A 27,820-nucleotide genomic window follows, 5' to 3' on the forward strand; every position below is an offset into this window, starting at 1 on the left:
CGGCAAGCACAGGGGGCTTATTTAGAATGGCGTTGGTCATGAAATTGGGGAATCTCCATGACCCCCTGACCCACAACAGGTTCTTTTACTCTTATTTGTATTCTCATTGAATCTTATTTCCTACAATATAAATATTCATATAAATACTATTACTGTTAGGCTCACAAATGGCATATCTAAAGTTTAAGGCACTTTAAATCGGGAAAACAGCATCAAATATGTGAAAATTGTAAAATTTGCACAGTTTTTTTTCCGCCTCTTCTTTACATATGGTGAGCTTATAAAAATATTTATTAAAATTGTAAACAATATTTAAACAAATGTGTTAATAAAATCTCAAATAAAGCTTGCGATTAAAAAAATACCACTGCATAATCACATGTACAAAACAATAAAATTATGAGTGTAAATTTAAGACAAAAAATAAAACTAACAATGAAAATTGTGTTCAATAAAATCCAACCTTACAATGCATAGTAATTCATCATCTTTCATCTCTTTTTTCATAAAAAAAGGGGGCTGGTTCTCCATTTGTTTAAAAAATCGTTTTACATAATTTCAAAACAATCTCTTTGTTAGACTAGAATAAATTGATATAGTGTATGGTATTATGAAAAAGTACCAACACTTTTTCACAAAAAAAGAGCTTAGTTTTTGATTTGCATCACTTTTTAGTTCTTTTCTAATGTATTTATACTCTTAAACAATGAAAATAGATCATTCTTATTGATGCATTAATAAATAAAAAAAATTTCAAATTATGTCAAGGGTTTAACAAATAGTTTTTTGATAAGATAATTATTTATTATCTTAAAGTTTGAAAATAAAAAATTATAAATTCACATTTAAAATAAAAGAATCAATATATTTCATAATTTGTTACTTTTTATAGTGTGGTAGAAATAAAACTACAGTTAATTAACGAAAGAAAGGGTGCTGTTGAAAAATATGAGGATCTAGTTGGTTTATATATTTTAAAAAAATTTAAAGAAATACAAATTGACTTACAAGACTAAGTACATACACAAAGGCATGACTTTTTTCTTCTTTTATTTAAAGCACCATTTAATTAATTTTTCGAAAAGAATTTATGACTAAAAGGAGAAAAACTATTATATGTGCATAAAAACACTTTAAACATGTTTAAAACAAATGTTCTAAGTGTAGTAACCCCTGATTGCCTTTTAGAGAGTAAAGAAAACTTTGCTTCAGATGAATTAAAAACCCATTGCATTACATCACATTTCGTAAATGATGCCCTCCTTTGTACATTATAAAAATACAATTAATGATACAATTATATGCAAATATATGTTTGTACTTACTTTATAAACTTTTGATATCATTTTATTATTTTAATAACTAAAAATTGATTGTATTTGGTTAAAATCAACTTTTTTATTTTCTCAAATTAGATACATCAAGTGTGCAAGAATACAATTCTTCAAGGGCTCTTTGAAGAATTGTATTCCTTTTAACACTTTTCATCATATTAACGTATATTCAATAAATAATTTAAGACATTAAATTTTTTTTTATGAACAATTTTATTCTATATTGTGTTATTAAAACACTAGAAAATTAAGTATCAAAATAATTTATTTTACGCTGCCAGATATAAGATTATGAGTTAAAAATCAAGCATGAGAGCAGGGAAAGCGTGAACTGAAATCATAAAAAAATTAATAAATTAAGAAGGGCAGGTAAAACTATTTTGTACAAAATGAAAAAACTGAAATCACTTATATGCTTATTCAAAGTTTCTTGTTATTATGCGTGTATATTAATAGACTAATTAATTGTAAACCTTAATATATAAATAATGATTAATGAGAACAAAATAATAATAATGTAAAGCAACAAAATAATGTAGAAATATTGAGAAAAATATTAGAAATTTAACAAAGATAATAGAAATTTTAATATGAGAAATTTAACAAAGCATTTTCTAACATTATTTTCTCTCTGGAAAATTAGACTGAAACTTTCAATATCTGTATGCAAATATTGTGATTAACAATTTGCAAATCACTTTTACATCTAAATAAAAAAAAAAGCTAAAAATGATAAATTTTGAATATTCGCATTTTTTTAGACTATGTTGTAATCAAACACCTCCTTAAAAAATATGATCAAATATTTTGATTTGATTTACTTAGACAGTCGGAAATTCTACACAAATGTCGTGAGAATCTTATGCCGGATTCAAAAGCATTGTAAAATGTTTTTGAAGACTGAAATTTTAAAAGTTATATGTTCTTTAAAACAAACTTAAATTTCATTTTTTTTAACATCGTATTAAATGCATGATCAAAATTAATTTTTAAAAATTTATGCTCACAAAATAAGCACTGCATATAATAATTCACTCATATAAACTGCATTTTATATAAAATTATTATGAAAAATAATATTTTGCTAAAAGTGACTTTAAACATAATTAAATTTGTCATGCCACAATGGTAAATATGTCACAACATTGGAAGTTATCCATTGTGTTGATGTGCTGTCACTTTTCCGTTGACATTCTACAGACAAAAAGTGACACAAATTGTCATGCTACATTAAATAATTTGCCACACTACATTAGTAAATATGACACAATATTGTGTTATGGTTTCAAACCTTGAAATTGAACAAGACGATAAAAGGGGCCTTTTTTAAGAAGGAGCTCATCAAATTTTCCCCTTTCTACAATTTTTCCATTTTCAAGTAATACGATGATATCAGCTCTTTGGACTGTTGATAGTCTGTGTGCTATGGTTAAAACTGTGCGTCCTTGCATCAACTCTTCCAGGGCACTGTGTACCAAGTATTCACTTTCGGCATCCAAAGCACTAAACAATATTACTGTATTTTACTGCATAGATAACAGCTAATAACATCACAGATAAAATTTTAAATTTTTTTACAAATTTTACTGCATAGACAAGGCCTAATAACATTCACACAAAACATTTTAAATTTTTGTGCAAATTTTATTGTATAGATAACGCCTAATAACATTCACAGAACACATTTCAAATTTTTTTACAAATTTTACTGCATAGATAATGCCTAATAACATTCACAGATAACATTTTAAATTTTTGCACAACTCTTAAGACTGTGCTGAATGCATCCAGAAAACTTCAATAGCGTATTTTATGAAACTATATATTTCAAACCAGCCCGACTTAAAACAAATATTCGATGAATGACATCAAATTTATACTACATATGTACAATTAAATTACTTTTTTTTTTTAATATATCATTTTAGTGGCGTTAAATTTTGTAAATTCTTTTTTTATAAATACTCCATTCTTACAAAAATAAAAAATTTTAAAATTATTTTATTTGCCTCTTTAGCCATTTGTATACATTTTTTAATAACATTATTTAAAATTGTAGGTAAGGCAGTTTCTGTCATTAATCCTTAAAAAAGAAAGCCTTTGTCCAAAAATAGATGCATTGGCACTATTATGTTTTGAAAGAGGTTTAAATAATTCTTACATCTTGCTAGTTGCATAATGAAGACTCTTTAGTCCTTAAAAAAGAAAGCCTTTGTTGAAGAAAAAATGTGTAGGCACCATTTTGTTTTGTATCTCTCTGAGAAAAATAATTCTTACATTTCACCAGCTGTATGATAAAAAAATTTCCAAAATATTTTTTTTTGTTTCTAGAGTAGCCTAATCTAAATTATATTAGATAAAGAACAACACCTCAACAAATTTATGTGCAGTAAAAAAATGGTTAAGCAATGCATTTATTGAATTAAAAACTTTTTAACTTACTATAACAAATCTCGAGTGATCTTATCATTAAAAACCAAAAGATCGAATTTTATTTGAGAACCTACTTAAACTAACCTACTAAAGTAGTACGTTCTACTAAGTAGGTACTAGTAGGTTCTACTAAAACTAAACAGCTGAAAAGTCATGCCTGAAATTATGAATTATTATAAAGTGAAATTATAAGTTTTCTGGTTATGAATTTCAATTATGCGTGATTAGTGTAAAATTATTAATGTTCCTTTATATATAAATATGGACTTATATTTACCTGGTTGCTTCATCCAAAATTAATATTCTTGGATTCTGCAAAAAGTGAAAGGAAATACAATTACATAATTATAACAAATTACAAGAAAAAAAAAAATACATTAATCATGATAATTACATTTTTATGATAAATATAGAGCGTAATATTGATTATTAGAAATTAACTTTTGATTTCAAAGCAAGAAATAGACCTACTAAGCAAGATAAATAATTTTCCTTTTTATAATTTTAGTAGCTATTTCTACAAAAATAATTTTGTTAATTAAAAACTAAAATTTATCATTTAAACTATTCTGATTACTTCTTAAAAATAATGAGCTGCTATAAAAAACTTATAACAGTCGAAATATTTATTAATCTTTATGATCATATAATAATTTTTATAATTGAAAACCATTTATGTATTTACACAGATTTATTAAATGATACAGTAATTAAAAATAATGCTAATAACAATTACAATTGATACAATTTAATAAACACCTTAGTCAAATGAAACATTAAAAAAGTTCTAATATTAAAAGAACATTAAAACTACATAAGTTGGTTTAAAATAATAGCTCTATAGCATAGCACCTAGAATATGGTCTAGATTATAGTAACCTATAACAATAACAATAATGATTTCATGAAAGGCATTACAGACTAAAATTGTATGATGACATTAAATTTATTTATTAATATTATTAATTATTTTTTTGCTTAATAAATAGTCACTTTGCTACAAAAATATTCTTTTCATTGAAATAAACAAGAGAAAGAAGAAAGGAAAAAAAAACACAAGGAAAAAGGTACAACTCTTCCAAACAAGTTAATGATTTCTAATAATTCCAGAAAATAGACTTGTAAGTAATAATAATAAACAAATATCTGTAAAACTATTAGTGCAAGTACAGATTTATTATTATTATTTCATTTTTAATATTGTGTAATAATCTTACAGGAAGCTTTGCCAAATTTTTGAACAAAAGATAGGCACCTCTTAAGCACTTTTCAAGCACTCAAAAAATATAAGGGGATATTTCCGTATCCTGATCTGTCATGCCAACTACAATCTCCAAGGTGACAAATAGATTTTAAACTTGAAATTTTAAAAAAAATGTAGATTTTGCCTGGCGGCGGCTACAATTCAGGTTGGTCCCTTTCTGTAATGTTTTTTTCCCCAGTTTTTCGGGAGCTGCTGCCTGGAAGTTGGCAATTATTCTGTCACACATCATGATACGGAAATCTCACCAAATGCGTGTGTACATATATATACATACATATAAACTTTCAATAATAGGAAGAAAATTTTTGTATTGTGTGCATATCCTAACAATATTATTATTTTGATTAAATGAATTGTGAAAACACTGAACAGAATAGTGTGAAAACAAAGCTTTTAGCATAATTCATGACAAAAACTGACATGATATAAAAATATCTCAGTTTTGAAAAGGGAACATTATGGAGTTTTTAAAAACACCCAATGAAAAAAGCACCTTTAAAGGTTTTTAAAAATCAAAAATAAGCCCCTTTAAGTACTTTTTAAAAATGCCATGCATCCTGTCTAATTTGGAGTTGTAAATAAAATTTTAAACTGGATTTAAACTCCCAGCGGTAAAGAATGGAAAACAAAAGACATGAAAGAAGGAAGAAAGGAACATCTAAAAAGATAAAAACATAATTTCATTTGTATTTGTGATCAAAATTTTCATAAAAATTTAATACAAACTTTTAAAATAGCTCTTGCAATTGCTATCCTTTGCTTCTGCCCACCTAAAAAAATTCATATTTTTATTGAAAAAGTACATTGAAAATATTTTTGAAAGGACATATTCACATTAATTAATTAAAAAAAATTTTTTTCAAATGGCAGGCACTGAACTTTATTCTTTGCCTTAGAAGATGTCGGAATTGCTACTCATTTTACGTTACCCAGCGGACACCTGTGAACCAAAGTCACGGAGGCGAGCAACATTACCCACGCCACAATGCCACAAACCCGTTCATAGGGTGGGCCACATTCACACGCAACAGAGGACAACACATAGAGAGAAACATCCATGCCCAGAGCGGGATCCGAACCAGCAGCCATTGGCTTTGCAGTCAGGCGTGCTAACCGCTTGGCGATCTGGCCTGCCACATTAATTTATCTAGTGGATAAAAAAAAAGTTTTTTCAGGAATCAAATATGCTATATGCGTGGAAAATATGAAATCCGCAATGAATTTAATTAAATAAATTTTTCTACTATTTAGTTTTAAGAAAGAAAGAAGAAATATATCCCAACTTTTTTAAATAAGTTTATAAAATAATAAAAAAACATACCTATAATTCCGGGAAACTTACTGATTCAAGGAAACACTAACTAAAAGATTTTAGTTAATGTTTAGTTTGTACGTGGAAATTTTCACAGGTCCATTTAAATGTCTCATAAGATAACTATATATATTTTGTTTTAAAAAAAGCTTTTACATAATTGGTGAATTTCAATGAAAAATTTCAGTACAGAGAATGCATAATGTCACGATTTTTTGTGAGAGAAACACAGGCTAAAATATAAAACCAAAGATAAAAAAACAAAATAACATACAATCCCTTTGCATTAATTGCTGATCCAGGGGAATTTATGATGGGCAAATTTTATGGTGTTGTACAGGGTGCGTAGCCAAATCTTTTAACAAAAAATAAGCACTTTTTTAAGCACTCAAAAGATATTTTTAAGCACTATATACATTAACAAAATGCAAAATAATTTTCAAAGACTTAACATGATCATGACAAAATAACTAGTTTCTGACAAAGAACTCTTTTTTTTATTATATTAGACATTATAAAATGATCGAGAGATTGTTCGTTTCGATATCAGAGGGTGGAAAGTGAAACCTGAAATTGAGAATATCTTGCAAAATGCTGCTGAGTTGCACATGAGAGTGCAATAAGCTCACCAAACCCAGCTCAGTTGACGCTCATGCAAGCTCGCAAGTATTTCATGAAACATGTAAAATTATTGTCACTTTTATACGCTATGGATAAACGGTAGGCCGAAATAGATTGTGGTTAAATAAATTGTGAAAACGTTAAATAGAACAATGTGAAAAGCAGGCTTTAGCATAAAATGTGGCGAAAATGGACATGGTAAGGAAAAAAATCTCATTTTCGAAAAGGAAAAATTAAGCACTTTTTAAAAACGCCTAATGAAAAAAGCACCTCTAAGGGCTTTTAAAAAACGAAAATCAAAAATAAGAACCTTTAAGCATTTTTTAAAAACGCTACGTACCATGTTGCACCATAAAATTTGACTATCATTAATTTTATTGAAAAAAAAACGTTTAAATACCACAAATGATAAATTTCTTTACTAAAACCATTCAGTGTCAACTTCATCAACAGGGATCACAGAGATGATGCAATCCACAAAATTAATTATCCTACTGACAAAGATGTACCAAAACAAGTGTATAAAAAAGTTTTTTTTCTTCTTTTTAATGAACTTTAAATGATTGAAGGTAAGCACCTGATAACATAACTCCACGTTCCCCAACAAGTGTGTCCAGTCCTTGTGGAAACTGTTTCACAAATTCCAAAGCATTTGCTTTTTGCAACACATCCAGTAACATATCCTCTGTGACATCATCACCTCCAGGAGAGCCGTACAGCACATTCTCTCGAATAGAGTGAGAGAATAAAATAGGATCTTGACTCACAACACCAATATTCCTTCTTAACCAGCTCACATTCAGCGTTTTAATACTTTGCCCATCCACCATTATGGAGCCTGTTTAATGATCATTAAAATAATGAAGAACAAGTGAATAAAAAATTTAAGAATAAAATAAGGAAAATAAAATAAATACAGAGTTCCCACTCAATTTCAGAAAAAAATTCCCTGACTTTTCCAGGTATACCAGGCAAATTGTAATGAAAATTGAGACCATATTTTCATCAGAAAACTTTGATTCTCTTATTTGTAATGTGAAATATTAGATTTTCTGCTTAAAAAAATATCATTAAATGATTATGGAAACATTTCAGTTTGACTAAAATGTCAAATTTTTAACAGCAAATAATTGCAATAAATGTTAGAATTATTTAACTCTAATCTCAATAACTGACTACTGTTACAGACAATTTTAAGATTTTTTATTTTCCAGGTAATGATATAGGAATACTCCAGGTTTTTTCAAAAAAATTACAGCTTTCCATGACTATTCCCTGACAGTTTCAGGTTCTCCCTGAGTCGTTGGAACACTGTTTATAGTTTGTTGAAGGTAAGAACGCCCCATGACATTTGTCTAGACCCATGGTAGTGGCTATGGTAAGGAGGTATAACTATTCCAAGTAGGGGCGTGGGGTTACTGTTTAGGACGAGTTTTGGCTGGAGTCGGTGAGAGAAAGGTAATCAGAAATGCTGTAGAAATGTTAGAAAGATTTTTTTTCCCTCCATTATTATGTTAAATAGATGCCTTTTTCAAGCATCAGAGGGAAAGAAATGCTCATGATTTTTAATTCTTATTTTGGGAAAAAAATTGCTTTGAAGATTTAAAGATTTTTAATTATTTTTTTTTATGTGATGATGATTTACGAAATACGAAAAAAGAAATAATTACTAGTGTGCTTTCCGCGTACAAAATATGAGAATATCGCCCTTGATATTAGAAGAAAAAAAATTTACATAATCATTTAAAATATATATATATAAATTTTATTGTATCAAAATAGGCTTTCTTTTTGTAAATACAACGTTTCTGTTACTTTAAATTTAAAAATTTTATTAATAAAATGCATATTAATTATTATTAATAGTATCTTGCAGGAAGAGTGCTAGAAAAGTGTCATAGAAAGCCCAAAATAACTCTGCGACAGGGGTCTCTCTATTCCTATAAATAATAACATTAAATATGTGTATTTGTTTGTACCAACAAGCTCACCTGTGATTCAATACTGACAAATAAATGTTATTTGTCAGTATTGAATGACAAATAACATTTATTCACACCTTAAGTAAAGTTGGCAGGACTGCCAACTTTCTACATTTCTTGGAAAAAATTTCTTCTTCTAAGCTTATGTTTTAATGTATGATCCTTTTTGCTTTGTAAATTTGATCTAAAGTTATTTTCCACACTAAATGGTTCACGCAACTCGTGGTGAAACTATCAAAATGTCAACAAAATTACCTTGAAAGCTTAGTTTTTAACTGTCTACCACTCTACAAGAATGTAGTGGTTGGCAGCCTTGCATGTGAATTTCAATCAAGAAATTGTCATTACCTCTTTGACAATCGTACAGCCTTAAAAGTAAGGAGCCTACAGTTGATTTCCCACATCCACTGGACCCCACAAGAGCATAAACTGAACCTGAAGGAATACTGAGGCTAAAGTCAGACAGGATGGGAACATCAGGCCTGCCAGGGTACGAGAAATTGACGCTATCAAACGCCACATTTCCTTTCAAATTCGGTATTGTTACGCCATCTGAAACAGAAAGAAATACTTATTTTAGTAATGAAATATTTATTGACCCGTGTGAGAACATCAGGGTCAGTTTTATTTTATAACTGTCGTTGAACAGCCAACACGATTTTGGGTTTACGATTACTAATGTTCAATTTTGTAGCTTTGTAATTTCGAACCCAATCCAGAAAACAAGGGAACTCCTGGATCAAGTATTGGGAGAAATTCGCCCACAAGGTGGATTTTTTTATGGAACTAACTCGCATTTGAGTTACATGGAGAGGAAAACCACGAAAACTTCCCACGGTTACCCTGGTGGCAAGGGGACTCTAACCCATGATCCGTCTACCATTGAGGATATTTTACCTCAGCACTATGCTCGTTGTGAGCCTGGTGTGGAATTCGTATCGACCAGCCGTCGTTGGGATTCGAACTCGGTTTACATCATTAGAAGGTGACCACTCTATCCCCTGAACCACCACGCCTCTCTGGGCCATTTTGTAAGGAATCTCTATGAAATAACACAGGGGGAAAAAAAGAGTTTGCTATCCAGGAAAGCAGTCAGGGTAAATTGGAAGCCCTCTTGGCCAAAAGTTTAATTATTGACAATTATGACAAGAACAGCATGATGGTGACACTAAAGCTGCTTTTACACTAGCTGGTGGTTTTGGAGATGACTGAAGAACCCTTTGCAATGACAACTCAATGTCTAGGAAATCTCTCGTAAGACTATTTGGTGTTCAATTTGCTAATACTGTTTATCACTACAATACACTCTATTGTACGTCCTAATCAATACATGTATACATACAATCACTACAACACACAACCAGTACACGTATTGTACACCCATAGATTCGAAACAAAGAATACGGTAAAAATAAATGTCACAAAAGAAAAACTAAATTCATAACATACTTTTTTGCACTGCTAATCACAAAATCAATACAATTTACTAAGTCTATAATGATAACTAAGAGGAAAAAAACACACTGAAACTTTACTAAAATAATTCAAATTGGAAAAGCGCACAAGGCAGCTGAAACCAAATTTGTATAATATAAACTAGAAATAAGACATAAAAACTTAATAATTAAAAATACTTAAAAATAAAATATAATATATAAATGTGTGCTTGCAGAACAGTTCTTCATCAGGGGACACACTGCCTGCAAACACACAGGAGCCTTTCTATTGTTAGTGGAGTTAACCAAAACTAACAGTGTCCCGAGGCCCTTTAATGAAAAGACAAGAAAAAAACTTTTACCATTAATAAATGTCATTATAAATTTGAAAAGGAATCACACCTAAAAGGTACAAATTTTAAATCAACAATTGAATGAAACGCCTCCTTAAAATAAAATTTAAACAAATCCAAGCAAAGTAACAGTTACAGTTAATGAAAGTAACAATATTAAATATTCCGAATCAGTGAAAGAAAAATTCATGTGCTGACACCTGTGAAGGAAATCCTGAAAAGTAAAAACATCTAATCAATGAGAAATAAAAATCCAAGTGCTGCCATCTGTTTCGGAAAATAAATCCTTAGTGTTCACCGCATAGGCCTATTTATGCAGGCTTCAATATTGGCCAAACTAATCTAAAGTGTTTAAAATATATTGAATCAAGACATCAAAATTATTGAAATTAAAAGGAAATTTATTTTTTTTCAAACTAACTTTTTTCACACTGCTGTAATTTAAAGATTACAGGCTCTGAAAACATTGATCCACTTTAATGAATTTTTAAAGTATGTTAATATTTAAATTGTGCATGGTTATAGTATGGTATGTTAGTATTTACATTGTAATAAAATATATATAATAATGTATGTATAAATGTATGTATAATAGTATGTTAATATTTAAATTGTAATAAAATAATCAATTCATAAATATTTCCTAGCATCATTTTATAGTCGACACAGAGCTGACCCATTTTTAGGTTTTTAATAATGTTCAACACCGTAGCCTTGTAATTTTGGACACAACCCAGAAGTCAAGGGGGCTCCTGGTTCGAGCATAATGATAAACTAGTTTTCAGGGAACACATAGAGAGGAAAACTTCTCATGATCAGCCTGACAGACTAGGGGCCCATTATCTGTCTATTTCAGGAAATATTTCATATCAGCAAAGTGGGAGGCTAGAAGCAGAATTCAAATCGCTAGGACTCAAACCAGGGTTGCCTCATTTGGAAGCAGGGTCATCTATCCCTTGAACCATCCTAATATCATTTATGAAAGAGATATTTACTGGTATCATTGATGGAACATTATAATATAGTTAAGTTGGTTGCAGTTAAGAATTATTTTTATTGAAATCCTAGTATGATTTATTAACGCGTAAATAAAATTATAGCCTGGTTTATTTTCACAGGAGAAAAATTATAACACAGTAAATTATTGCACATATTATTTTCAAACACTACAGTTAAAAAAAATTAATACTATAAAAAATACAGAAAGAAATGTTTATATCTGTAAAGCTTAAGGGAACAACACAGGTTAAAAACACTTTGTTTTTATTTAATAACACTACTGAAAATGTATGATGATTACGTGTGAAAAAAATTTCATGATTGTATGCATTTAAAACTTTTAAAAAAATAACAAACCATTTATTGATATCAAAGGTTTTTTGTCAATCAGTTCCCAAATTCTTGTTGATGCTCCAAGTCCTCGCATTAATTCAGAATAAAAATTACTTAGACCTGAAATTCATAAACAGGCATTTCTTACACATTAAAATACAATAATTATAACAAGAAAATGCACTCCTATTTATAAATAAACACAAAATAAAAAAACACTTTTAAAAACTAATAACCTAAACTTACTTTTTCTCATTCTACTTAATAAACTTTTAATAAGTAGGCATAAAATAGTTTTAAATATATTGCACCTAAGTTTTCGAAATAGCACTTTTTTAAATTTCAGAAAAACTAAATGCAAAATTTCTTATGAAAACATAGATAAGAAAATATTACAGTGTATGATGACAGGTTCTCCTTTGTAGACACTCATTTTTTAATTATCAGTTAATAATTTATAAAAATGTAGGTGCATCGGCTGCATCTGGCATGTGGTATAGTGTAGTATACTCCAGGTTAACTGGTCATGAATGGAAATAATGACACTAACGTCTTCTAGATCATTTTTCTTTTATTTATGGAGACATCACAAATTAAAGGCACTATGTTAGCTCATGAAGCACTGGAACTACTCTATAAAAAAACACACTACAGCTTCGAAGATAACACATGTTCTCTACATGCTCTGTCCTTAATCTCCAAAAATCAATGTATAAAATTGGTAAATCTATTCGAATTACTAAATTCGCATAAATGCGCAATTTCGGTGACACATAAATAATTAGAAATAGAGAATAAACTTTTATCTCTTGAGCATGCAGAGAAGGAAAGCAAATCTTGAAGGTTCCCGCTCACGTACTTTCAGCACTCTCGCAAAAGAGACATTGTCAATTTATACGAATGTCAAAACGTCAAAATTTGAAGGTATTGTGATAGTATCAACATAGTAGGGTTTCATTTTGAAGGGCATAAAGATAATGTCAAAAAATATTGAACATCATAATCGAATTCAAGCCGATCACTGATCTAGTGGTTACTGTACCGGCCTACGGGGCCAGAGGTTGTGTGTTCGAATCCCACCCTAGACATGGATGTAACTTTCTTTCTCTCTGTGTTCTATGTCCTTTCTTCTGTGTCAATGTAATCCGGCCTATAAACGGGTTTGTAAGACCACCGCCATGGCTTAGCCACAGGAGTTCACTGGGCAACGATAAGAGAGTAGCAATTCTGAAGCCAATGGGAAATACACCCAAATGCCTGCCATTGAAAAAAGAAATATTGCGAAGAGTTTGGATAGATTCACTTGAAGATCTGCAACAGTTCTGAAGTAGTTCCTTCGTCTTAGAAATCAATTCAAAGTGACAAAATTTGTCAAGAAAGTAATTTAATTAGTACAGCATTTTCATGGATCTATTTCTCTTTCATAGAAAATAGCATGACCACATTTAGGTGTAAAGAATTTTACATGTCTTATCATTTTGCCACTGCTCCAAATGTACTGCAGATTCTTTGCAAACTTTTTTTAAGATTTTGATTATACTATCCTGTACCATCTCCGGTACATTTAATCCTTATCTAACTTTGTTTTTCTTTTTTTTTTAAAACATTGAGAAAAAAATTACATAGACTACCAGTTAATATGACCACCAGGGTTACAAAAAATCATAACTTTCTTTCAAAAAAATAAAACAATTAAGAATTTTTCCTTCATTATTTTTTTGAACAGTTAGTAATTAAAGCTCTGATTTATTATTCACTTACTATAAACTAAACACTAAATAAGCAAAATCACTATAAATTTTTTTTCAAGCTGAACAATCTCATGAATTGTTATTAAATTCCATTATTTATATACACTTACTTCATATTTAATAAGTTTTAAAGGTAGTCATATTTAAATGGGTAAAATTGAAACCTGTTCATTAAACAGCAAATCATTTGATGCGCAGCTTATAATAAAATAAAAAATTCACACCACTTTTATCAAACTTTAGTTTTTCTTAATTTATTAGTCCATTCTGAACATCAAATAATAATTTATATACATTCCCCTATCAGTATTTCTCTAGATAAAACCTTCATTATCATTGAAATCAGAAAAGAAAATCACAACCTTAAGAATATACTAATAAACTACATTGTATAAAAAAATATTTTTGACTTAATGCTTGAATGATTTTTGTTAAAAAATCAAGTGTTTTAAAGTTCAATTTAAATCGTGCCAGCACTGTATGCGACTTTGTTCCTTTCACCAAAGTGCATGTTGTTAAAAGAGAGTTCATTTTTCTCTGAGGTAAATATTAAACTAATGCATTTGACACTTTTGGATTTTTTTAATTGGCATCTCTAGAACACTATTCAAATTGTACAAGAGGTGGCGCAGATAGTGAGGAAACAAACCTCTCATGGTCAGCCAGACGGCTAGGGGCCCTTATCTGTCTACTGCATGGAGTATTTCATATCAGCAATGTGGGAAGCTGGAAGCGGGGTCCTCTATCCCTTCGTAATAACATTGGTGGAAGAGATATTTCCTGTTATCATTGATGGAACATTATAATATAATCAATTCATAAATATTTCCTAGCATCATTTTATAGTCGACACAGAGCTGACCCATTTTTAGGTTTTTAATAATGTTCAACACCGTAGCCTTGTAATTTTGGACACAACCCAGAAGTCAAGGGGGCTCCTGGTTCGAGCATAATGATAAACTAGTTTTCAGGGAACACATAGAGAGGAAAACTTCTCATGATCAGCCTGACAGACTAGGGGCCCATTATCTGTCTATTTCAGGAAATATTTCATATCAGCAAAGTGGGAGGCTAGAAGCAGAATTCAAATCGCTAGGACTCAAACCAGGGTTGCCTCATTTGGAAGCAGGGTCATCTATCCCTTGAACCATCCTAATATCATTTNATTTTCTGTGTGACTCCGGAATGAGCACGGATAATCCGCAAACCGGATAATCCGCGTGCGGATAATCGAGAGTGTACTGTAATAGCATGGTTTGTTTTCACACGAGTGAAATTATAACACAGTTAATTATTACGCAAATTATTGTTTTCAAACACTACAGTCAAAAAAAATTAATACTATAAAAAATATACAAAGCAAGAGAGAGGGACCACAGATAATTGTATCTTACCTCCGATTGACACTCCAACATAAGCAGAGTACAAGAGAAATGCAGACAGACTGCCCACTGTAATTGCATTGTCGCTTAGTAGCATACCACCTTTATACAGAACGATCAAAATAATCAAATTGCCACTCAGACCAGTCTGTAAAAATAGTAGGTCTTTTGTTTAGAAACCTTTAAAAGCATTAAATAAAAGTCAAAATTAAACTACTTATAAATATAAGGCATTTCATGGCTTTGTACAAAGTTCTTCATTTATATATATATATATATACCTGCCAACATGGATAGGAAAAAATCCAGTAGATTTTACGAAATAATATAAATTTCATGATAATAGTTGCATAATGTACTAAATATTTTACACATAGGGAATTTTAGGGATTTTTATAGTCATCAAAAAAGAAAAACTGCAATATTTTCCAGTTATGATTGACATTAAACATACTTAAAATGATATGTATTACATTTACTCATAATTTCGAATATTAATAGGCATTTAATTCATCAAACATAGTTAAGATTTTTTTAAATTAATTTTAAAAAGAGAACTCTGATTAAAAATAAACAGAATATTTTAGAACAAAAAAAAGTTTTGAACTGATTTCTATAGATGAGGTTCACTTAATTGTGTATTAGTAATACTTATTTAAATATTCAAGCAATAATCTGTATAAAAATTCCATTTCAATATGGATTTCTTTTAGGAAACTTATTCAATTTTAGGGAATTTTCTAAAATATACAAAAACCAGGAGAATTTTAATTAAACCAGTAGAGAAGGAGAAACTGGCAAAATCCAGTAGACTACTGGAAAATCCAGTAGAGTTGGCAGCTATGAATTATATGGTGGAAGGCAGGGTACTACAGGGCAGCTAAGTTTCGAAAGCCTGTTGAAGCTCAACTGTTTGACCTAGATTCTGTCGGATTTAACTAAGATATTCATTATTTAATTATATAAAATATCTTTCTCAAAAAATCATAGATATATTCTTTCTTTTTATAAATGAGTTTTTTCAAGAAAAAGTCATAACTTCCCAGTTTTACCACACTGGTGGGGGTGAAACTGGATCCACTGGTCTCTATGGTTAAGTAAGAAATACTAGAATTTTAGTGAAAAAGTAAAGAGATATTTTTATTTTATATGACAATTCCAGCAAATTATACCATGTAGTTTACATACTATGTAGTCAAGGCCTTACTCAAGGGAAGGGAGTGGGATTTGAATTCTGATGTTCAGTTAAGAGGACGCCATACCATGGGAGAAACTTTTCCTCGTAAATTTTCCTCCACCTCTATTAATTTAAAAGAAAGAAAAAGTCAGTTCAGGCAAACCTAGAGTAAGCCACGTAATTTCAATCGCTGAAAAAAAATTTTAAAATATCAAAATACAAACAAATTATTAGAAGAGAAACTTTTCCGTTGCGTAATCCTAAATTATCTTCTCATAATTTATATTCATTTGAATATCTAAATTTTTTTCCAGTATTTGAAACTTTATGACTTACTCTTGGTTTGTCTAAACACACTTTTTCTACACTTTAAATTAGTTATGGAGGTGAAGTAGGAAAAAAAAATTTTTCATATTTTTATTACTCAAAAGAACTCATAACAGCACAGAGGCACACATAATTGATAGTCACGTAAATGAAATTTAATTAAATAAAAATGTTATTTATGTACTCAAATATATCGCAAATATTACTTGATTCACCTCCAACAAAGCGATATGTTTTCGAATACATGTTTTAAAAAAAATTGAAAATTTTCTATTACATTTTTGCAGCTATTATTTTTACTTTTTTATTTAGGTGCATTTGACATTTTATTATTAAAGTATAATTTTCAATACTTTATTAAAATGAGTAGAATATCATTATAAAACTTATAAAAAATAATTATGCAAAATGATTTATTGCATTACCACAATTAAAATTTCAGAGACTGTGAGAAAAACTACTTTCAAATGGACAAAAACATCAGAATGTTTAGAAAAACATCCCCCCCCACACTAAAACCACTACATTGACTTATTTTTAATGCTTTCAACTTTTTCAGAATTTTTTTTTTAAAACAAAAATGTGAGTGCTTCTGAAGGATTGTTTAACACACTATTCTACTAAGTCTGCAAATAAAATTGGAATTTAACATAAAAGTAATTTAAAGATTATTACAAAATGATCATGCTTACCATACCAAAAAATTTTGCTCGTCCCAAAGATTCTTTTGAAGCAAAACACATGACATTATCAATTTTTCTACTGTACACTTTGATTTCTTCTTCAAATCTAGCAAATGTTTGTACAGTTCGAATATTGGATATTCTTTCTTCAGACACCTGAAATATTAATAGAAAATAAGCAGTTAAAAAAAATTTATTAAAAAGAAGACCAAATGAAATTTGAGCTAAATTAAAGTATCGATGAAAGCCAGTTCAAAAAATGAAAATATTTATAAGAACGTATTTACAAATTAATTACCTCATCAAACATTAAAACATTTCAGTCACATGCTATTTTTTTTTCAAAAAGAAAAATTATTTTTAAATGCACTGATATTTTGATAAATACTAAGACACATAGCAGAAAAAGTTGGAAACGCTACAAAGATTTTTTACCCTTTATAGCAAAGTTGGTAGGGTTTCAGCACATTACTTTTGCCCATTTTAATTATGGAAAAAGCCTTTTGTCAAATACCTATCAACAAAAAATCATATCTAACATCTCCTTTCATTAGCAAAATTTACATTACCTGTAATGTTTTTGTCGTTATTGCTGATTTTTTAAACGTTATTAGTAATTTTCTCACATTTAAGTTAAAAGATAAACCATTTGTAATTCCTACTTTCCCAAGAAAATATAGGGCCTAAAAAAATTATTTTCCTAAATGTCCACTAATCTTTTTTTACAGACACAACTGTTGATAAAAACGAAGTCAACTGTCTAAAATTTAAACTGAAAAATAATTGTTTGCAAAAGCAATGCCTAAAGTTAAAAAACAAACATTTCTTTTACCAAAACCATTTTATAAATTATCTTTATACTAGGAGTATCCCCTATTTAATTCTTTCACATTATAAATTTAATTTTTATATGCAAGCACAAAAGTATAATTTTCACCCTTCTTATCCAAATGAATGCAACCCATAGCCCATGTTTTGTTACACAAAATGCCTCCTCTGCCAGAGATGGAAAATTACTGACTCCTGATTTAAATTTATAAATTTTTGAAACATAACAAGTGATTCTAATTGTGATATTTTAATAATTTGACTTAAATCTTTGAATGCCTGTTGGTAACACCTAACTTATCAAATAATTTTGAAAATGTAACACTATATAAGATTAAAGTTAATTTACTTATTAAAAACAAAAATACCTGAGTAGCTTCAGCAAGAGCATCTTGCACACCTTTAGAATTCTTTTTTAAAGTTTTTGAGTAAGTGACGGCTATGAGTGCTACAGGTGCTACAACTGAAAGTCCAAGAGAAGCCAACGATGGAGAGGTATATACCTGAAATGATACAATAGCCCTTGATTAAAAGACGATGTTAAAATTTCTTCTATAAATCCAGTTTCATATGTCACACTGGTAAAAGTAGACAGTCTAAAAACATAGGTATATATCATTTTAACACTTTTTATGCCTTTATGGAGATCCTTGATAAAAATTATTGGAAATTGGATTGCTTTCATATTTTATAAGAAATCGGCTACACATACTTTAGGGATGTAACAAATATTCAGTCACTATTTGACATTCAGCCAATTCGTTATTTCTAATGAGATTAAAAATACCGAATTAATTCAGATTTTTAGAGCTACATTTTTTGTTTAAAAATTAAGAACAATTTTTGATTTGGTTTCTATCTAGCTTTATCTTTTTTAAAAAACTTTTATTTTTATTGGCGTTTTTATAATGACATGGCAATTAAGAGGGTTTCTATTAAACTTTTTTTTTCACTTTCTCTTGAAAATACAGTAATTTGAAAACTGAGATGTTCAGCTTTAAAATTTTCTTTTCAGAATTTAGATTGATTTTTTTTTCTTCTGGTTTGCTTTTCTATATAATCTTTTGCTTTTATGATAACCTAACATTTTTAAAAGCGTTTCTAATAGACTATAGTTCTTTCAATGTTATTTAGATATTTTTTTTCCAGAAATGATTAATTTTAGCATTAAAGTTTTGTTTTCAGAATTATGAGGATTTTTTTTCTTCTTATTCCTCTTTTTTTTCTTCTTTTACAGCTGTTAGTCAGTGTTTAATTTATCCTAAATATTTCTGATGGATAACAATTATAGGCTTATTCCCTATACCCCATACCAGTAATATAGCTATACTATTAGAATTAATTTTTAATAATGACTAAACTTATATAGACATAAAAATAATATTTATTAAAAAAAAATTGCTATTTGGCAATTTTTGTGGCCAAATATTCGGTACTAGGTTATTCCACCAAAGCACTATTTGCTACATCCCTAGTATCATTGGTTCTGTGAATGTCATTCAATATTGAAAGAGGGGATGACCAAATCACCAAAAAAGAAGCTTATGATGGAAAATTTAGTGACTCAAAACTTAGTACAGTGAAACCTACAATTAATACCGTGAAGTGACCACTCTCTGTTTCACTGTAAAATGGTCGATGATGGAGGTTGGTCGTTCTAAGAGGTTACCACCACAGACTTCAAAATTGTTATTGAAAATACATGATTTTTCGCATTCGATTTTATTTTTAGTCAGTGTCATTTTCTTGGTGCAGAAATGCAACTTTTGTTGGGGTCATGAAAAGACATATGAATAAAATTTAGCGTCTATAAAAATAATCCGAACTGCTATTATTATGTGTAAAAACAAATTTACGAATTATGAAAGATAAAGCTATTTTAAATAAATAAACAATTATGTTTTTTGCTTAAGTTTGCATTTAATTGCATATCATAAAAATTAGTTAGCTTTAAAAGATGAGAAGAGGTTTGTTTGAGATGCTTGTTTTTTTTCCTAAAATAACTTTTTTTCCTAATTTTACTTCCAACTTTAGAAGTAAATCATTGCAACATCGTCTTATTGCACACAGATTGCAACGTGAGGTTGTATTGTCAAAAAGAGCTCTCTAATTTGAAGTCACCCACAAATATTTTGCATAGATTTTAATCTACTTATTTGCTTTGTTAAATTTCTTGTTTTGATATTTTTTTTCTTGTTTCCATATTTGACCTTGCTTCCGCATTTGGTGCAGACATTTTCTCGGTTGCTGGGAGATGTTTCAACGGTTTCTCCTACAGGTTTCTTTAACACAGAGTCTATGGGAAAAATACTGTACTTTCCAAAAGTGGTCATCTCTCCCCAATATCTTTGTATGCAATTTTATAACATGAAATTTCTGCAGTGGTTACAATGAGTGGTTTATAATGAGTAAACACAGTTTATGAGTGAATAAAATAAAAAATAAATCAAAAAAAATTTAAGATAAAATCTTAAAGTAGCACTCTTTTAGTTAAAAATCAAATAAAACATTACATAAAACAAGTCATGCTCTCATTAAACAAGAAGTTTCATATATAAAAAAAAAACAATCATGAAACTACATAATTGAAAAAATCAGTTAAAATTCAAAATTGTAATGTAATTGTAATCAAAATTGTAATTGTAAAATTCAAAACTATAATTATAACAACTGCACTTATAATAAATCCGAGATAAACTAAGACAAAGTAATACTAGTCTTTGATTAAAATAACAATAAAACAAAGAAAAAAATCTAAAATCAGTACTCCAGTAAAATATAATGACATAAAACAACAATACCATTAAACAAGAAGCTCCAATGAACATAAATGCATTTCGTAAACCATCAGAAATATTGTTAGTTATGGACATTCCCACTGTAGTTGCGTCAGATGAGAGTCTATTGATGAGTTCGCCGGTATTTGATTTATCAAAAAAACTTGTCTCTTGACACAATATTGATGCATATGCTCTCTTTCTAAGAGAATTTATAACATGATGAGCTAATAAATAAATAAAATATTCATTTGAAACAAGGCAAATAATCCATAAATTATATTGAAATTTACATCTAGTTTTTATTATAATTACATCTACTGTATATATCAGGGTATATGTTCAGGGGATACATATACTATATTTATGGATCCCCTGAAAATTAAATAAGAGTCTTTCTTTAGAATTTTAAATATTGATGGCAAGCCATTTTCCTATCGATGACTTGTGTGGCCATCTGCTGATAACTTCAGAAAATACAAAAAATAATAGGTATACATAAATGTGGTTAACAGTCAGGAAGAGAGGTTGCTTTTCTTTGTGCATTAAAAGCTTGCTCAATTAGTTTGTTTGTAGTTCTGAACTCATAATTTAGAAATTTGGTTACTTATAAACACAGAGGTTCTAGTTTATGACTAATATTTAACAGTAGGCAAAATTTTGAAATTTTCCCACACATAAAAATATTATACACATTTTAGGCAATAAGCTAAATGAATTTTTCTTCGCAAAACAATCTCAAGGCCCAAAATATTTTGAGACATAATATTACTAGAAAAAAAGTAACCCTATAGAGGGTTACTATAGAGAGTTAATTCAATACAAATGTAAAACTCATTGATTCACTATCGTGACTAAATCGAAAACAAATTCTATTTGTAACTCTTTATTCCTCTTACCACAAAAATCTTTCACTTACAGGGCAATACTAATTCTCATGATTCTTTTTGGCAATTGGTTTTTGCCAAATTATTTTCAAATTTAATATTGATTATAGGGAGTTGGCTGTATTTCTGGCTATGTTATCTTTTGATAAATCACCAACCATGGATCTCCTCCCAGGCTCCTAAGTGTCTGTTGGGAATGATTCAATCACTTTTTAATTTGACTTTTGATTAGGCTTGTTATGGGTGATAAATCTCCCATGGCCTGTCCTTACTGACATTAATATAAAAAATTTATTATTTCCCTTAAAAAGTCTTTTGTATAAAATATTCTTTGATTTTGTATCTTGAGCTCTACAACTGTAACTGAATAAAAATTTTATTATGATCATAATTTTGATTTCATCATAATCTTCAATTATACTATACAATTGCAACCACACAAAATTTGTAGAAAATTTCCTCAGCAGAAATTGTGTTATCTTCGAGTTTATTTGTATCAATTCAAGGCTGAAATAAAAGTTTTATGACAATTACGTTGTACTGAATCTAGATTTTGCCACTAAACAAACCCAGAAGGCATGTAATCTTACAACAACCTTGTGTCGGAATTTCCTTTTTATTGTCGCGAAAATATTTGTCCTAAAAACCTTTTTTCAATAAACTAAAAATATTGCAGTTTCAAATCTTTCATCCTAAAAGGTTAAAAAAATTATTTTTTTAAAGCTTTTTTTTAAAAAGTATCGTCACTTAGGTCCATAATGACGTTTTAGCTTGCGTCACACTAGCGATAGGATCGAATTGCATCGTCCATTAAAATTTCGTGATGAGGTGGATTTCAACTGAGCATACAAGACTTTGCGAAAAGAAACCTTATAATTACCGAGATTTAAGATTATTTTCATCTTGAGATTAGCTTTCTTAAGTCGACCTCTAATTAAGGTTTTTTTTATCGAAGATTGTTTTCCAAGGTTTTGGATTAGGGTGATGTGCGTAGAATAGAGCAGAGTGTCACAGATCTCGTTTTAAGGTTGGAAGGTTTACATGTAGACCTCAATACAAACCTTTTTCGGTTTACATTAAGTTTTTGCTCAGTGAAAATAAACCTTATGTTGCTCTCTGGGAAACTTTTATGGTGAGCAACAGAATTTTTATAAAAAAGACGGGTTTAACTAATTATGCTGCGATCAAAACTTATAAGTACTTTGCAGTTATGCAAAATAAAGCTACTTTAAAACTGATGAGTCGTTGGAAAATTTTATTATTAATAAGTACTTATATACAAGTATATGTGTACCATAAAATACTGATACCCCTCATGTGGTTTCACACAAATACTGATTGCCAGTCAGTACCAAAAAATGGCCCCCTTCCCTACAACACAATTTAAAAGTTCTTACTTTAAGAATTTATTTTTATAAAATATTTTTCCTGATGTTTAGAGTAGAGGATACTTCGTGAGAGTTTCCTACGCAATTTCCTATTACCAACTAGAAGAGCAAATTTTATTTTGAATAATGAATTAAGAAAGAGAATTTAGACAAAGAAATATCATAAAAGAATTTGTTACAGTTTGTTATGAATACCTTTTTTAAAGAAATTAAATTTTTCGAAAACAAATGAAATAATGTTTCAATGAATAATATTTTACAGAGAAGCGAGTTATTTTAACAAAATAAAATCACAACAAGTGAAACAAAACTACATGAATGACTGAAATTAAGCGTAGACCAATTTACTTAAATTATTTAAATTGCTTGCATTTTAATTTCATCTGATAAATACAAATTTCAGTAAACCTAAGTTGCATAAATTTTGGAATTAAAATACTTTTATTGCTCTGCGCTTTAATAAAATTAAATAAATAAACAAATGAATAATAAAAATACATTTTAATAAAAAATTATTGTGGGCATAAATGCATTTTCTATGCTTTTCAAGGAGAAAAAAGCTTCATTTCCTTATTGAACAGATTAATAATTTTTTTTAATCATAAAAAATTTGATAAATGTGCATTTCTTTCTATATTCTACATAAATAACAAATTTAAGTGCAATGATTTTTTCTCATATTTAATAATTATTACATAATAATGCTTTAGAAAATGTAACAAAATAAGTATTTATATCATATAACAAGCTTAAAGTTAAAATTATGTTTGAAACTAAATGCATAAGAACATTCACAAAATCAAATAGTAACTTGTGAAAAATTTCTTGCAAGCATAAAATAAAATGTTAAGATCTGAATCACAAAAACTAATTAACTCATGATTTCGGCAGGTAATGGAAAAAAATATCACTAAAAGACATTACAAAATTTTCAATATCAAATGCTTAATTCCAAAGATATGATTTATCAATGAAAAACAAGTCTTTTGTTTTCCACAATGAACTAGAACTTATTGTAAACTAAGTTGCACAAATTTGTAAACAGAATAACATGTAAAAATAACATTTGTGCAAATATAAAGACAAATAAAAATACATTTCATACAGTGCTTCAAAATATACTTACATGATATATTCATCAAATATACTCTGCAAGAATTAGCCAATGCTCCAATTATAAAGGCACCAATCAGCAAAAAGCAGAAGGAATTTAAATTCTCTTTCAGCTCAGAATTTGACATTCCCATTGCATCGATAAATTTACCAACAAGAAACGGTACAGATATAGTTACTGAACTGGATATAAATAAAAACATAACTGCACCTTAAAAAGAAAAAGAAAGATATTCAGAAAAAAAGATTAATCATAAAGAGTATTTTCTTATCAAAAGTATTTAGAGCATCCGGAAGAGCAAATAATATAAGATAAATAGAAACAGACTTGCAACATACTGCAATAGCATGTTACAATAACATCCCATTTCATTTGAAGATGAAATTTAGTTGATTGAAATGATATTGTACTTTTTCAAATTGCTGAAAATTGATTCTATAATATTCAATATCATTTTTGATAGTTAAATATTTCAACCCTCATAGAACCTCTTTAAAGATTTTAGACCTTTCTCTTCTTGTTTGTTAGTGGTAATTCTAAGAAGTTCTCTTCTATTTACTTCTTTTTGGTCTTTCTCTACACCTTTCTATATTAATAGTATTTCCTTCAAAAACCAATGGATTCTTTTAAGTGTAACAAAATGTGGTTTCTTAAATTTATTAAAAATCTCCTGATAGAGTGAAATGCAAATATATTAAAGCAGTGTTAAATCTTGTTAAAATAAGTATTTCATAGCAGTTTAATTTCTTTTTACAACTAAACCAGGGTTGGCTTTTTGCAGGCAAAAACTGGTTTTTATATTACCAGTGGCAGAAACAGGTTATAACTAAAACTTATAAAAACCGGCCAAAAATCAAAAAACTTTTTTGATAGTTCAGATAGATTAACTGATATTCGCTTCACTAAACTAAAAAATGCAATTCATTTCATCATTGTAAAAATTTCATAAATAATTAATATTTAATGCAAAAAAATATATATATAGTTAAATTATAGGACTGAAATTTCTGAAGCAAAGGAATATCATTAAATATTGTTCAAATTACTCTGTATTAGATTAGTAATTTCAGTCTTATAGACTCCTTGTAACTGTAGCAAACTTTTCAGTTCATTGTTTGTAAATACATTATTTTCTTTACATTGAATGATGAGCATATGACCCAGATGGCATATTTCAGCCTTGCCATTGCGAATAATAACCTCTGTAACGGGGAGATTTCCGTATCCTGACCTGTGGTAGAATAATCGCCAAGTCTTGGCAACTTCCGGGCAACGGCCCGCGAGAAACTTTAAAAAAAACATCACAGAAAGGAGCCAACTCGAAATGTATAACTCGTAACCACTCAGCAAATACCTAAATGTTTTTTTTTTTTTAAATTTGCAAGTTCAAAGTCCATTTGGCACCTTGGATATTGTAGTAGGCGCAACAGATCACGATACGGAAATATTCCCGATTTTAGGAGTCCCTTTTGCAAAAACATATTGCTTACTTATGCAAAAAGATATTTCAGCAGGAAAATAAATATCAAAAACCTGTTAGTCTCCATTTTTGAGATTTCGCAATAGCAATTAATCTCTTTAGTTCTGAAGTTGAAGGCTTCTTAACAGTGGAAGAAAATCGACAAGTAATTCGGTTGAAATTAAATTTTTTATTCGGTAAAAAATTACTGTTATTGTGTAAAATTTGTATTCTGCGAAAACCTTTCACGCTTGAATATAGTTCATTATGTAAAGTTGACCTACATAATGATAAAGTTCTAGCTCGAAACATATGAAATAACATTTTTTAAAATTAATAACTTTATCTTTTTGAAGACAATTTACTATAAATGAGTTGAAGTCTTAATTGGCACGTTGCCCAGCAATAAGCAAGAACATAATTTCATCGAATTATAGTTCAGCGAATTCCCTACAAATTCAGGGCATGAATTAACATCAACTTAAAGTCTAAGCTCATCTAATCTACACAACTTTATTAACCTTTTCCGTGTCATCTTTCTCGAAACAAGTAAACAAACTTCAGAATCAGCACACTTTTACTTTAATCAAGTTCCAGCTTAGAGCTTAATTTGATGACTTATCTGAAACGAGAAGAGTGCCTACGGAGATTCAATTTTACTAGATGCGGTTCACGCACTTTCGATTAGCGATCGCAGCGCTAAATGTGTTATCTGGGGAGAAGATCGGTTCCATGTCTTTACCCTGTCCTCTTCTCAGTTGTATGGAAATGTACAATAATACTTCCCCCTTCCTTTAAATTTCCATGACTCTTTCTTTTAGAACTATTTTCAATGTAGTTTCTAGTTCCATATAGTTTCCTAACTTAAAAGTTTTTAATCTATTTGAAAACTAAGCCAGTGACTTACGCACCTCCTTCGCTGTTAACTTTCTAGGTGAAAACATGTGAAGTATTGCCATAGGTAGAAAGTCAGAAATCTCTACCTGCTGCAATACTTAGCATGCTTTCACTATTAGAATAAGGAGAGTCACAGAAGAAAGAAGTACGTTAGTTTCTGTCTTGATTTTAAAATAGATAGATTAAAAAATTTGAAGTTAGGAAACTATATGGATCTGAAAACTACGTTGAACATAGTTCTAAAAGAAAGCGTCAAGGAAATCAAAAGAGTTATTTTTGACAATTAAATACGAAAAAATATTACGGAAGGGGAAAATCTCGTAACATATTGATTTACAACTAAGAAGAGAAAGAGAAGGAAGGGAGAAGAGTCAGGCCGTGAAACCGGTCTTCTCCACAGATAGCGTATTCGAGCATTGCGATTGCAAATCGGAAGAACGTAATGTATGAATGGTTCCTTAGCTTTTTAAAATTTAAAGGGATGATCGGAAATACTGAATATATCATCTCTAAACAAAACATCGACTGTCTGTAAGATGACAAGACGATCTCAAATCTTAAGAACAGTCATCGAATTTATTGATTATCCTCAAAATGTTCCATATTCTTTAAAGAGAGAAAATGCTCTGAAATTTTAACATGTGCCCTCAAATGCACTCAAATTTCATCAAAAATAAAAAAATCTTTCTTCCTGTTTTTTTTTTTTTTTTTTTTTTTAANTATAAAAAAGTCAAATATGATCAGGTTTCCAAAACAAGATAGTTTTCTTGACAAAAAATACAAACGAAAAGCAAAAAAGCACCATGAAGAGACTATGGGCTGTTGATTGTATAAAGATAAGCACAGGTGGAGCTAGGGGCTGAAAATCACAGCAAGGTTTACGAGTTACTACTACCGATAAATTTTTACGCCTAAGTTTGAAGAAGCAGCCCCTCCAATATTATTATACTTGTAGTGTTAAAAAAAAGCACGTCCTTTCAATTTAACTTTCAACGAAACAAATAACAAATGAATTCGGAAGACTCCGCTAACTTGCTATGGTGTTGCCCAAAATATAACAAACAGCGCAATTTTATTTCCGAC

At 29.3% G+C, this 27,820-nt stretch overlaps 1 protein-coding gene across 1 annotated transcript; it reads right to left on the bottom strand.

Annotated features, from left to right (window-relative positions):
• Positions 1-1,528: 1,528 nt before the first annotated feature.
• Positions 1,529-26,402, bottom strand: LOC107441728 (ATP-binding cassette sub-family B member 10, mitochondrial). The gene is made up of 12 exons (XM_043052054.2): positions 25,915-26,402; positions 24,394-24,591; positions 21,017-21,219; positions 18,584-18,718; positions 17,397-17,543; positions 15,213-15,348; positions 12,092-12,187; positions 9,295-9,498; positions 7,542-7,802; positions 5,758-5,801; positions 4,045-4,079; positions 1,529-2,837 (listed from the first exon to the last, which is right to left on the bottom strand). The coding sequence occupies exons 1-12, from the start codon at positions 26,162-26,164 to the stop codon at positions 2,612-2,614; spliced, it is 1,935 nt and encodes a 644-aa protein (XP_042907988.1). The 5' UTR covers positions 26,165-26,402; the 3' UTR covers positions 1,529-2,611.
• Between the last annotated feature and the right edge of the window lie 1,418 nt (positions 26,403-27,820).

This window comes from Parasteatoda tepidariorum, chromosome 2 (genome assembly GCF_043381705.1).
Source record: "Parasteatoda tepidariorum isolate YZ-2023 chromosome 2, CAS_Ptep_4.0, whole genome shotgun sequence".
Classification (NCBI taxonomy): domain Eukaryota; kingdom Metazoa; phylum Arthropoda; class Arachnida; order Araneae; family Theridiidae; genus Parasteatoda; species Parasteatoda tepidariorum.

Excerpts from the sequence above, each read along its gene's own strand:
- LOC107441728 (XM_043052054.2), bottom strand. The coding sequence starts at position 26,164 with ATGTTATTTCATATGTTTCGAGCTAGAACTTTATCATTATGTAGGTCA. Across the intron at positions 21,220-24,393 it reads ATATTTGATGAATATATCAT|CTCATCATGTTATAAATTCT; the intron begins GTAAGTATATTT and ends TTTATTTATTAG. Across the intron at positions 12,188-15,212 it reads TGTTGGAGTGTCAATCGGAG|GTCTAAGTAATTTTTATTCT; the intron begins GTAAGATACAAT and ends TATGAATTTCAG.